The sequence below is a fragment of the Megalops cyprinoides genome, chromosome 1 (genome assembly GCF_013368585.1).
Source record: "Megalops cyprinoides isolate fMegCyp1 chromosome 1, fMegCyp1.pri, whole genome shotgun sequence".
NCBI lineage: Eukaryota > Metazoa > Chordata > Actinopteri > Elopiformes > Megalopidae > Megalops > Megalops cyprinoides.
This window is the reverse complement of record NC_050583.1, coordinates 51,623,634-51,638,231: the sequence shown is the minus strand read 5'-3', so window position 1 is coordinate 51,638,231 and position 14,598 is coordinate 51,623,634. Positions and strand designations below refer to the sequence as shown.

At 42.0% G+C, this 14,598-nt stretch overlaps 1 protein-coding gene across 1 annotated transcript in view; it reads right to left on the bottom strand.

Moving 5' to 3' along the window:
• LOC118786811 (transcription elongation regulator 1-like protein) overlaps window positions 1-14,598 on the bottom strand; it is a 77,708-nt gene that overhangs the window by 53,433 nt on the left and 9,677 nt on the right. Inside the window, exon 5 of the mRNA XM_036542147.1 lies at window positions 9,783-9,959. Within this exon, the coding sequence (XP_036398040.1) occupies window positions 9,783-9,959 (177 nt within the window). The remainder of the gene's footprint in view (window positions 1-9,782; window positions 9,960-14,598) is intronic.

Sequence of the window (14,598 nt, the reverse complement as noted above, 5' to 3'; positions counted from 1 at the left end):
CCCCCCCCACCCCATCTTAAGTTTTTGAACTTTAAAAAGGACGAGATTAGGTTATTACATAAAAGAATGGAGTTTCATTCATTTTGACAGTGGATCAGAAGAACAGCCAGCAAGCAGAGGAGAAGGTGCTTTTTTAATTCATCCTGATTAAAATTTGAAAGAGAATTTTAAAGCAAAAGTGCAGGAGGAGGAAAAAAAGGAGAGAAAGGCTGAGTGACCTTTATAATAAGTCTTCTACAAAATACAGCCAGTGGCTCCTTCCCTAATGCTTTCAGCTAGACACAGCAGTACTTCCAAGTGTCCAATTCTGTGCAGCACTAAAGTGGAGGCATGCCGGGGCCTGAAATGAAGCAAGGTTAAAGCACCCCTAGTTTAGCTAAGAAGTCCGTCTGCCACTGACAAAATATTAACTGACTATGAGTTCAGAAAGTTGTCAGGGCCGACTTTGTGGAAGGCTGAATCAGACAATCAAAGTTGCTGCCGGAGCGTATGGCGTGGCCTCCCTGCTAAGTGCCCCTTGGTGGGGTGTCTGTTTTAGGACATGCTTCAACCTCTGAATGGTTCAGTCCCACGCCTTCCTCCTCACACCACCCCAGGTGTCACATCACCATTCCTCTGGCTTCAGATGGCCAGTGTTTCCAAAAATAGATCAGCACTACTAGACTAGCACATCATACAGGGACCAACATTACAGACTCTTGTCCAAAACTGCATCATTTGATCCCCAGACTTTCTTAGTCACACGGCCCAAGAAGGAGGCGTGTCAGAATATAAGCTTCATGCTACTGATTTTTTCTTTTGAGGCTACATATCACACCCAGTATCATACTTTGGTGCATGGAAGTTAGTGCCTCTTTTTTATGGGACAACTGTACAGCAGTTACACCAGTAAATGCCACATTTGTATCAGATATGTTATGGCAAAGATTTTTTTTGCTGTATCCATCGCTGGTTACACGAGTAACTAGCATGCTCCACTGATATGAGTCTCTTTCTAGTCATCACACATCACCTCAACTTGGACTACTTTACATCAAACCTGTAATTGTCATTATTAAGCAGGTCACACTGTCAATATGTTTACAACTCTTGTGGTATCAGGCTCACATGTCATGTCACTTAAAACAAGCATATAACACAGGGCTTGCGACTGCAACAAGAACCCTTAAGTCAGCAACGCTGTTCACTCATGCAATGTTTGTTTTTTAATTCACTCCAAAGTATTGAAAAATGTGAGAAAGTGTGGGAAAGTTATTTTCCGGTCATTTATGGCAGCAAACAATCTCATCCAGGGCAATTTAAAACAGACACAAATATAAGTGTAACCAAAAAAATGGAAATGGGATAAAACACCTGTAATACCTAAAATAAGGTTATATGCCTATATGCAATGCATATATACAGAAACCAGTGGAAACATACAGCACCACAGCCATAAAAAGACATGTATGGCCAAGAGTCTGTTATCCAAATGATCGGATACCAGGCAGCCTGTTGTAAAAATATCATTGTTAATTAAACTGACATCCTATGTCAACTAAAGCTTCTAATCCAAAACCGCACTGCCTTTACATTTTTACCATACTAAACCTTTCCACCTGTTTGTAGACTACAGCATTCCCAACTGTACAACAAATAGTGTAGCATGCAAGTGCATCCCTGGCAGTTCATTCTGACGTGAATCTAGGGCACCTCTTAGCATGTGAAAACCCTTTTGTAACAGATATTCATGAGCACAGATCTTCCATGAATTTCTTACATCTTATTGCAAGGCCTAAAAAGCAGCAGACCAATTTTTACTTCCTTACCCTTTTTAACAATAAGAAAAAATATTCAAAATCTAAAAATATCAAAATCACTCTACACATTGCACTGAAAAGCCGCTCTGTAAAAGCTGCTGAAAAAGCCCAGGTCTCTCAGTCACAGGATCTGTGCAAGTGGCGTGACCAGCACCGGTGAAGCTGGTTCATTTATGCCCGAAACGCTTCATGAAACGCAGGTGAATTGCTAACTACTTCCATAAATAAACCAGGGTTTTCAGCTTCTTGCAGGCACGTTCTCCAGGTTGAAAGCAATGAGACCAGTGGAGAAACCTCTCATATCTACATCCATAACCTTCTTCTATGCCTGGGTTAATCACTCTCAACGCGCACCCCGAGCTAAGATGTGCTTTACATAGCCCCTTTTTCCCACATACTCAGCATTCTTAACTGTTCAGTTCATCTTTTCAAGTGAAAAGCCCTCAACGCACGTATTGTTTCATACCCTTCTGAACTAGTGGGGACTGAAATAGGTGTACTGTACGATATTATCTCTGAAAGCGGCATCATTCACAAAGCGCTTTATGATAGTGAAAGTGACCCTCGTTCGCAGTATCGTTTTGTATGCAGTATACATAAAGTGAACAAGTGCATGCCTGATCGTGTACTAATGATGTTGTTTTAGGATATCAAAGGAGCCATGGCATATGTTAATAATGGCTTTTGAAATTGCATCACATCAGAAAACATCAAAAGATGGCTATTAATAAAACATTTAAACAACAATGTATTTGACACATCTGTGTATGTTTTCTCTAATTACATTTCATAACGTTCACAATTGCCATCATTGAAGCCTTTTAAACTCTCATACTCCTGGTGGATGGCCTATAAAAATTTTCCCCCTTTTTTCTCAAAACGAGACTTTGAAATATTGTCCTTTGACTCGTTGGTCTGTTTAAAACCCACCCTACTTAAAAGAGAATGCAAGAGAAGGCAGCCTTGCAGTGCGGCTCATATAAACCTACACAGATGATGGCTTTGTAATCTGTGAAACCATGATGCATGGCAATGTTTATTATAGTGAAGGACAGTTAATAAAGAGAAGTACAGATGTTGTAGCTTTCAGCAGAATGGTGGGCCTGCTTGCCAAGCCTGCTGAGTGTAAACTTGACGAGGTGATGCAATCAGCACTCCTTCAGCGCTGGGGACACTTGCGCCTTTTTGAAGTGCCTTTGCCCTCTCGCCATTGGGGTACCTCTCTCCTGGTATGTGCATTTAGAAAAGGAGGAATAGAAAAGGGGATGGAGAATCAAGTTGAAAGGATAGATCTGTTGGTTCAGAAAATAGCTGGTTGTTGCGTTCAAACAAACCGCACAGGAGCTGCCGGCGAGATCGATGTTTTCCCGGAAAACAGTCTGAATGTGTTTGCAAGTCATTTATAAAAGAAGCACAATAACATTACAAGCCAGCATCAACGGGTTGGCAATAGCATTGAAGCCAATGAAGCTTGCTTATTCTTGATCAATAGATGTTGCACTGTAAACCACCCTCTGGATCTTAGCTGTCCTTTCTTTGTGGTACATCCTGCTGCTCAACCTTAATTTACCTCAGTTACGCAAACTGTAGTTGGACCACTTGGGAATGGCAGGGTGAGCCTCAGCCAATCATATCACAGCTGATTAATGATGTGAACAGCCATGTCTCAGCCAAGTCTGCATGGACCTAAAACTGAAACTGGAGCCTGACCCAAGTTGTGCACTTTAATTTCCAAACCAAACACAGCCCGGAGATGATGACAAGTTTTACACAACACAGTCTAAACCCGACATGGCAAACACAGGGGGGTCTGGGGGCTGGGAGGTGGAGGGGGGCACTACCTATAAGTTACCAAACCGGTTCCCGGTAATAACAAGATCAAAAGAAAATCACCATCAGCAGTTGACATTGATCAAAATCTTAACAAAACCGCTCCTTTTCGGTACAACACAGTGTACTTGGTGAATAAACATTCGTACAAAAATAAATCCCACAGTCTGAAATGTTCAGCATCTTAACAAATGAACACAATACTGTCTGTCCTTGCACGGAAGACAGTACACTATACAGAGAAAAAAGTCTGTATAGGTATACAAATACAAATGGCATCAGTCCTTCAGCTTGAGATGTTTTGCTTGTGTTGTGTTTCTCTGCCTTCCTGTCTGTCAGTGTGGGTGCGTCTTCTTTTTTTTTTTTTTTTTGCGTGCATGTGCTTTTGTTTTTGTTACAGCCCCATGTGCTCCGTCGTCCCACCTCCTGTCCTGCCTATCTGCCCTTCTACCACACCCACCACCTGACGCCCATCCTCACCTGTTCCCTGTTAATTCATTATTAGTCTGTTTTATTCCCACCTGGTGTAAGCTTATATCTGTTTGCTTGTGTGTTTGACTTCTGCTTTGCCCCTTGGATTGCTCTTCTTGCCTGCTGATTTGGAATAATTCTCTGCCTGGCAGAATGGGAAAATTCCACTCAACACTTCAACAAAACAAACATCTCCTTTTGGGGAAATGGAGAGCACTTGTGGCAAAAAATTCTTCCTGTCTGAGTGGACTAAATGAATTAATCCTCCATTCAAGCTCAAAACTCATTCAGAATGAAATTTTAGACAGCACCTGACCCTGACCCAACCCAAACCTGAATGCTAGAGGAAAGGTTTTGTCCTGTCTTGTTGGGGTTAGGTTGAGTTGCAGGGCTCTAAGGAAAGTTAGGTGCAATGTGTTTCATGTCATACCACTTCACGTCTGTGCCTATGTACAGAACTTTTTTTGCCCTGCATTATAAAATCTCTTTAACGACTACCTAACAGGTTTAGCATGTGGTATAGTGATTTGACTGCTGGACTCTTGGACCAGAGGTGATAAAAGCAAACGGCTAGCTGCACAAATGGCTGCACAGAACTTTGTAAGACATAAAACAGTGCACATTGTAAGTTGCCCCTGAATGAAGATGCCCGCTAAGCTAATAAATAATGCAATGATAATGTAATTTGTCCCAAATAAACGTCAGAGCGAGATTGTTAAAGGAGCTCGATTACAGTTAAGAGCGCTGCGTGAGACAAATGTGCATAAAGGGAGGATTAGATTAATAATGTGTGGATGAGGTTGAGGAGCCGAAGGGGATATTCACCTTCAGAGTCCTCCTCCCGCACCCAGATAAGCCGCTAAAAATTGATGGGACGACATTAACGAGACAGCGGGACACTCTCGGGGGAGCGGACTTTCCTTACTGGACCATCATATCTTAAGCTGGTAGGAGGATTAATTTATTAACTATGACATTGTTTCATCAGGTCTTCTGTGAAGTGCTGTAACCTTAAAAAAAAAGATTAGGTGCAGGTCACCCAGAGTTGAACTTCCTTTTTAGCAAAAAAATGTACACATCTTACATGCATAAAGAGTTGTATCGTGGGTATTCCGGGCAAGTGTAGTGTCAAATTCACTACAGAGAAGGTAAAGAAAAAGAGGGACAAGTCAAAATTTTATTAGAAATTATTAAGAAAGAGATTTCATTCAGATTTTTTTAAATTAAAAGAGCTGCTAGAACATGAATATTCTTGCAACATAAGCACCAATTAAAAAATTCTCACCAAAATGTCAGGACAATCCAACAGGTGTTGGAGTGCTCCAACCAAGCAATTATCTTATATATTCTGTAATATCTAGTGTGTTGCGATTAGACAAACTCAGACACCTCTGAATACTCGGTCTGCCTGGAGCATGACAAAGCCCGGGATACAAGCAATGGTAATTAAAGCTTTGAGCAGCGTGCTTTGAAAAGGCCAAATTTAATCGCATAATGCTCTTGTAGCAGACGTTCACCTGATATCACGGTTTAAAGTAATCTTTACTAAATATGCCGCCATGCTGTAATCACTCCATATTTGGGAATGTTCAACCCCTGCAAGCACGCAGTTATCACAGGGATTACTTTGAACATATCTCTTTGAAACTGACACGCTAGCTGCACTCAGAGCTGTATCTTTGCAGCTGCCGCATGAAACCGGTGCTTTTCAAAGCAGAAACGTTGGAAATGTGTACATATTTCCATTAATTGTGGTTCTCTTCCCGATAAAGTAAGAACAAATATGAGGGTGAATTCATCCCAGATTCATACTGCTGGAGCACAGCAGTAAATTGAACATCATCATAATACAGACTGTATTCAACTAAAGCAATGTGGTGGTGCATGACAATTCTATTAACTGTTTCATATTTTAATTTAAAGAACAAAGAAAACCGTGCTCCCTATTTAAATTTTCATGATGGCCTATTCCTCCACCAAGCAGAGAGGACACTGTTTGTTACCCACTGTTTGTGTTTATCTGAAGGTGTTTATCTGTCTCTGTTTTATAAGTTTGTTAGTTAGTCTGTTTGCCTGTCTATGAATAGGATGGCAAAAAAAAAAAAATGGAATGCATTTGGATAACACCCAGAGAAATAGCCAGTGGGACAAGAAATGATGACATTTAGTTGATTAGACCTCAGGCCTTCTACAACAGTTTTAAAGGGTGGTGGGAGTATGTGTTCTACCAAGTGCCACTGCGGATATGCAAGTAATATACTCCAATAATGCACTGAGAAATACTAGCCTATAAATACTGTTACATTCCGTGCACATATCTCTTACCATCCTGTTCTCTCTCCTATGCCCTACAATGTACGTAAATCAAATAATGAACTGTGTGTCATTTCATATGCATAACCATTGATGTTTTAGATTGCCAGTCTATTCTTCATTTATTTTTATCACAAAGTGTCACAGACAGGGAATGCCGGAACATGACTCACTTTTTTATGTGCAGTTGTCAAAGGAGATAAATAAGGAATTGATTAACTCTGATCTCTGATTCGAACAGCCATTTTTTGTTTAGGAGTGCTGTTCCCTCACTTCTTTGTGAGATTCTTGGACCACCATTTCCCTTGACGCAGGCAGCCCAAATCAAGTCAATCATTTTGTCAGGGTTTTGGCTTCTGCTGCTTCCCACGATGACCAACAGGCGTCCTCATAACATCCTGTCTGGGTTTCTGGCTGCTGCTTCCCAGGGCTGCCTACAGATGGCCTCACTCCCTATTTGTTCACTGTCTCATTTGGTGTGTTACACCGGTGTTTAGCTAGTGTTGTTGTGTGATTCATCTGTTATTTAAGCTGTGCCTTTTCCCTTGCTTGTTGCTCAGTTTTGACTTGCTATGCTAAGCATGCTTTTTGCTTCTTGAGCCTTCAGTCAAGAAAACTTTGTTTTACTGCAACCAGCATTTTTCTCTGAGTCATCTCTGCGTCTGGATTCACCCTGCTCCTCATAACACATTTAGCCTGATGGGCACAGCGAGTGGCCCAGGGCTGGTCCTTCTCTCTGATGGACATCACACAGGGTGGTTGTGTAGCATCGTGGCAAGGAGCAGGACTAACCGAAAGATTGCCGATTTGATTCCCCGCTGAGGCAATGCTGTTGTACCCTTGGGCAAGGTACTTAACCCAGAATTGCCCTAGTAAATGTCCAGCTGTAAAAATGGATAACATGCAAAAAATTGTAACCTCTGAATAAGAGCATCTGCTAAATGCCAGTAATGTAATGTACCAGCCAAATCCAGGGTTCTACCACGGAGCACGCCTGGGACAGGGCGTTTTGCCGCCCCTTTACAAAACAGATTGGAGTTCTTCAGAGAGACAAACCTGTCTCAATCGATCCCAGGAGGACTTTGTGCCTACGCACCCCATAAAAAATCCCATCAGCTCCAGGGATCAGTGAGCAACAGCGGGGCAGGAATCGCAGCAGGTTAATGCAATGCACTTGGACGGACATTGGCCTTTAATTATGAAAGACAACAACTGTCACTCCCTGCCAAGACAAACATTCAGCTCTTTTTTATCTCTCTTGTTCAATGCACTGGTGAAGCTGTGTTGCCCATCCTCCAACTATAAACATTTAAACGATGTTGTTAATTATATAAAAAAGCATCTCCGGCCATGAATAAATGATCAAGCTCATAAAAATCACCCGTACAAAACTGTGATGTGTTGAGATGTTATAATTAAAAGTATATGGGATGTATTTCCGGCATTTGTCATTAACTATGTATTATTACTGTGTATAATGATGTAATTTGAGAGTTAGGCTTCAGCACTTAGTGTCATAACATATATTATATTCCACTGGTACATGCAGTGATCACAAAGCCACAGGTCTGATCCTTCAGCATGTGTTTTTTCCACTTTTAATGTTTCTCAAATCACAAGGCTCAAGAGAATTTGTTTCTTGTACATGGCTGTCAAAAATAATGATTAGAGATGTTTGCACACAATGGAGCAAAGAGACATAAAATAGATCTGAATGCCAAAAAAAAAAAAATAAAAATGCACACAAAGAGATAAAGATATAAAGATTGCATATAAAAGATGTCATCATGTTAACCACTCAGTGGCACTCAACACTTCAAAACTGCCAGATTGTAAGAACATTAACTGTGAAGCAATGATAGGTTTGGAATGTCACCAATGAGACATGAAGAGAGCAACAGTAAAGCACACACATTTTCATTCCTCTCCTTTCAGCAGCACTTGGTTATTGAAAATTATTTGAAATCTACAGTAGATTAGGATGCCGATTAGAGCGTATTGGATTCTAGCAGGCACTTTAATCGAAAGACTGATTCACTGAACACAGTCTTTAGGTCTACAGCAGCCAAGGAGTCAATGCTTTTAACGTGATTCTTTTGACTGATTATTTCGCTTTCTCCATCGCAGATATCGAAAGTGCTTTTACGATGATTAGAGGAGTCACTTCATTCTGATGCATTATACCTTTTACATAGCTTTATTGTTGTTGTTAAAGGTTGTTGCTGAATCTTTATTAGCTGAGGGCACCAAAACAAGATTATAATGCAGCTCTATCATCACTGTCTGAGCTGCGAATTTGATTTAATGTACGTAATTTAAAACCGTTATTAGTTCTCCATCAGACATCCAGAATAAATTGCCGTTTCAAAAATGCACTCGGCGGGGCCTCAGATGCCTGAATGAGGAACCCCCCCCGAAAGCAGGATTAAAAAACTCCACCTTCCATCCTGCCACCATCTTCCTTTTTTAAGTTTCCTTTGCAGTCTCAGGAAAAAACGGAAACAGCAGAGCTCTGCTCCTCATCTTAACATTAGAGCAGGACTGGGAGCAGAAGCCCGTGAAAATTAAGGCCCTGCACATCCCAGCAGATCAGGTGCAAACCAAAGCGGGTTTCGTGTGAAGCTGGAAGGTCGCTGGCGGGGGGGCTGTTTGCTCTTATGTCCGTCCACCTGGCTACGGTGCTCTGGAACTGAGTGTTCCATCCTAAGCCTTGCTGCTCTCCTGCTCTCAGGAGCACTACACCTGAGGACATTCTTGCACAAGGTGCACTGTGTGTGCCCTACATTCCTTGGAGTGAGACCCTTCAACACAAGCAGAGGACGGAATCCTCACGAATGCAAAGAGTTGCAGTCGGGCTCATTCAGCAAATGAACCACTCGACTCTGTGGTCTGTTTTCTCACTGGCGGTAACGGCCTGACCCCCCCCCCCCTTCATTTAAACACCTCCTCTTTAGCTGAGTGGCACTCAGACCATTGGAATCTTCCACAATAAACATTAATAAAGACACTAGGCAGGGTGACTCAAGCGTTAACTCAAGGGAGGATTTGTTTTCACAGCTGAAGCCTCTGATTTCCACCATGAGTGTGAAAAAGGGAACAAATTTATTCTGTGGACGCTCCTGCCCGGGTTTTCTTTGTTTTCAGAATGACTATCTGTAATTCACCTAAGAGAGCAAGAGTGAACAGAACCACAGAAATCTTAACTGGTGAATGCTGCAAGGGGAAAAAGCACAATACCTTTGCAATAAAAATCCATCAATCATGGAGACACAGTTGGTGATGTTAAGACTCATCACGCAAGCAAGCGTTGGGACAGCGCTGTTATTCTGCATCCAGACCGACTGCGGGCAGCATGCGCGGTCACTGTACCTGACACAGGTGAAGGCAGGATGGGGATCCTTATCGGCGACAGAGAGAGCAGGTGGAACGGCTGGCCGGAGGAGGACGAGGGCCCCTGCGCTGCCTCCGATTCCATCGCCATCATGGCTGCTGCCGCCAGCGCGATCCTCTTGTGGCTGCCCACGCGTTTGATGGCCACAGGACACCCTGTCCAAGGATAGAACGGAGGATTAACTAGCACCCCACTTCTCCAACACACAGGCCCCAAGGCAATGCAACTGCAATGTGCTTTCTTCTTAATATTACGTAACTATTTAAGCAATTTTTTATTTTTTTAATTAAGGCAAAATGTTCTTACATAATATTATTTCCTTTTCCATCTCAGCAATTTGCTCAAATGCATTAGGAAAAGTTAAGGGCAAAACAAATTGGATTTGACATTCAACAGAGGCCATGGTGCTAGACAGAGATGAAGACAGAATTGAATGCCACAGCAAGCCAATGGAAACTGAAATGATGACAATCTTCACTAAAGTGGGCAATATGTTAATTTATTAACATGTGAATGTGTCATGAGTGTGTTTAAGGGCTATCTGTGTCATCATTTTACAATCCCCACCATAACCAAGCTTTTTCTCACAATTTAACCTCAGCACTGGGGTACATGACAATGTATGTGTCTGCTCAGGTACTGGATAACTGAGTTGCTGTGAAACTGACTGGCCATACCTAATTAGGAATACCAGATGGTATTAATATGAGGAGGACTGTGAGATGAGACGGGAAAGAGTAATAAAAACAGAAAATGGAGGTTTGAGTGCAAATATTTCACTTCTTTTTTTAGACCGTTTTTACCCTTTTAACTGTTGACTACATGCTTGTTTACCCATTTCACTGTCATATATACTAATAATAACTGCATAATTTTGTTACATTTCCATTCCTATGCTTATTAGAGAAAAACCTTTTTAATGTGAGAAGCATCTGCCAATGTCATGACAGGAACATTATCAAGCACATGACATGCATTCTATTTCCACTTCTACCTGTGCAGTCTGCCGTTGGCGAATTACGTGGATTTGTTGGAATAATGTATTAAAAACTGCAAATATCCCAGGAAAAAAAGAGAGAAAAAACCAGTACAAAGCAACACCGCTAAAGCGGATAGAGTCAAGGACACAATGCGGGTCTTTTCCCTTTGCCGCGGTGTAGGCCTCCACTTGGGAGATAATTTCGGCTCCTGGATGAAGCGTGTCCCGTCTTTGTTCTCTGATTTCGCCAGCTGCCAACAGTGTTTTTCATGTGCTCTCAGCTCTTTTCATCTTCCCGCTCATCCTCTACGCAGGTTTCATCAGGTCATAGTCATTCCTGGGGACGGGGGGGGTGGATTCACAACAGCAAAAGGTTGTGGGGGGGGCTGTCAAGCCTACACACTGTGTCAGCAAGCGCGTTAAGCGAAGCACATTCTTCCCCCGACAAGGCATCACGGCATTACGCGCAAGTGCTTATTTGGATTACACATGCATTTACATTCAGTGTATCTCCTTTCGTGCAATACTGGCTTCAGCCATTCTGCTGTGGCCTTTTTTTCCTATTCTGGCTATAGGAAAATGAAAACAAATGATGCATTTCATCTTGATTAAGCTGTCATTTTGGAAACCCTACAGGGTGAATCTAAAAAGCAGGAGGGGGAAAAAACAGCTGTAAAAGGCTCACGTGGCCTTAGCGCCGGAGTAATTGTGACCGCAACTCTTTCAACTAGTGGGTCAACGTGACTTGCCTATAGCTCTGCGCTAAAAATCCAAATGTGACATTCATCATGTTCATTATTTCCCTCTGCCTGTAACTGCTGAGTTGAAAGAAAAAAAAGAAAAAAGCTGCTGTTCGCATGATAGGCTTAAGGACATTCCAAAGCAATTGCATTGACTTTTTCCTCAGAGTTAACCGGGCCTCCAAAACGAATGGCACTTTATTTAATGGTTGTGAGTGGGAAGATCTGAGCCAGGCCTTCAGCGTGCAAGAAACACACCTCAGAAATGAGCCCCCTTGGGAACTTTCATGTGGAATAATTTGGGAGCCTGTGTGGTTCAGATGTAAAAAAAAAAAATCACGTTGTCTTCAGAAGCAAGGGAATACAGGGAATTGAATTAAACTTCCATATTCACCACAAATTAAAATAGAACAACTTTGCTTTTTCAGGACCAGAATGAATGACGGGTCTCTAAAAACGCATTAAAACAATGCAACTTTTTATTTGTTACACCCTCCATCAGTCTCGCTAAACATTCACGTTTTGAATAATATATCGGACAGCAGTTTGCCTGAAACCAAAAGTGTGAGATAAGCTTTGAAACGAAGATGCAGGGAAAATGCATTCCTCTTTGTCATCTCCGCTCATCTCTGCTGATCTGCATTCCTTCATGGGGCGTCTGTGCAGACCAAATCCCACAGACAGTGGCTTTTAAATGATTCCAGAGCTGAAATCGAACCGTCCCACCGGAATAGCAATTAGAGCTCTCCACGTTGGACCAGATCAGAAATGTACAGCAAAAAAAGGAAAAAAAAAAACATGTCTCAGCAATTTACACTGTAATTAAAGCAGAGAGGGAGAAAAAATGAAGATAAGAATTAATCTCAGTAGCTAGAGTCGGAGAGCATCAATACAATGACTAAACATATGGTTGTGTTTCAATAACTGTGTGGAAATGGCTATATGCTGCCTTCAGCTGCTTGGAGGCACTATTCTTCATCTTTATCACCTTTCAGACTGTGTCCCCTAATCATCATTATATACATACAGTATATATCTATACATTTATATACATATATATATATATATATATATATATATATATATATATATATATATATATATACAGTACACACACACACATATGTATATATATATACAGTACACACACACACATATGTATATATATATATATATATATATATATATATATATATATATACTTAAGCTTCTGCCCCTGCTACTGAGATAAACTCCTGGTTACAGACCCAAACCCAAATGAAAAATAAAACCAGGTTCAGCAGAACAGTGCTGAGAGCAGAGTATGTTGGCGCTGTCCATTTTTACAGTGGTGCTGAAACAGCAGAACTAAACGACCATAAACTTTGCCATCATATATTTTGAATGCAACTAATGAGCAGTGTCCTCTATCATTAAATTATCTGATCTTTAAACATTCCCACGTACTATCTACTGCCTGTCATTAATATTTACATATAATAAATTGGCTATTCAGCCCATTTCTGACTTGCTGCTGGGAAATCCTTTTTTTGATGAATTATTGGGTTTTTTCCTCCCTCCCCTTCATGTAATGGAATTTTTTTTTTTTTTGCTAAACAAAGCTGGGATAATAACGCCGAGGGCCTTTGTTTGCACAGAAAAAAATGGATCAATGCAACCTACTCGGAGATGAGCTTTCCCACACTAATCTATGAGAGCTGAAAGCCTGCCCTGAAGGGGGACAGTTTTCTGCGGCGTTGAGGGAACAGATTACACTCCCATGTTCTTGGCTTGTCGTTCCAAAGCCATCTGCCCGGCTTCACCCACAGCTGGGCTTGTGGAAGCCACAATCGGACGTGATGGGTTCTGACATGAGGGGTAAGTACACCAGTCCAGATCATTGAGCACACATATACCACCCATCAAAAGATGACTGGAGTTATTATTAACTCCTGAGGCTGAAATGAATTTCTGTTTGAACTGGCATTACTGAAAGCACACAATGCTTGGAACTGCTTTGGGATATTGCAGCGCATCCCCCATGTAGATAAATCAAAATAAACAGAAATATTCATGAATCGTTTGCGCAGGCAGTATGGGGTCCCTCCGCGCAACACGGTGTGTTGCATAACGTGACAACTTCTCTGAGTGACGGGTTCCTGTTCAGTCAAGGAGGGAGGCTGCGTCTTCCCCCCAGCTGCAGCACGAGGCTCCACGTGTTCACAAGCACGCTGCTATCGGTTCAGATACTCGGGCGGAGATTTCATCGATCTCTTTGCACGTCAGCGTTTTTTCCTCTCCTTTCCCGGAGAAGGTGCGAACTTCAAAAGGTTGCACGTGCGGGAGCATTTAGCTCATCTCACATAAGCCACGTCTTCACAGGAGAGAACTGGTGATTCAGAAGATGGGGTGGTGTGGGGTGGTGTGGGGTGGGTGGGGTGGGTGGGGTAGGGCTTTGGGCTCAGCAGGTCCTTTTGCAAAAAGGCAGATCACCTCAGATGTCTTTCGCTGGCACCTGAACTTTGTGAAGAGGCTTATCGTGGGAGTCGGCAGAGACTCTCTGAATGACATCACATTTCATTAGATCCCCCTCAGTGACCTTCGCCTGAAATTCGGAATGAGAAAAATGCGGGGCTGATCGTCGTCTTTTTCCACAGATGCTAGAGGGGAGGAGAAGGGCCCCATTTTCATTTCAACATCTCTGCCCTTCTGTCCTTTCATGGTGCACTGGAGACCATTCAGTCAGACTTAATTCAAAAGGCCTTAATAAATGAAGTAGGAAGTACTCTGGTGATACCAGCTCAGTAGCACAGAAAGCCGCTCGCATGGCTTTTGCTAAAAAGGGATCACTTTTCCACAGGGGGAAGTGCATCAGGCATGCCTGGAAGTGAGGTCACGAAAAGAGGGTTAAGTTACTGCCTCCCATTGCATTTTGTTAAGATCATGCCATATTTTGTTATTTTGTCATTAGTTTTACTTACTTAGGTTCACTTTATTGGCACACTCTGTGTCAAATATGTGTTTTTCTACAGTTTTAAGATACATTTAAGGCAAGACAACTTAAGACATTCATAGAATTCAGACTAATAAAGCTAT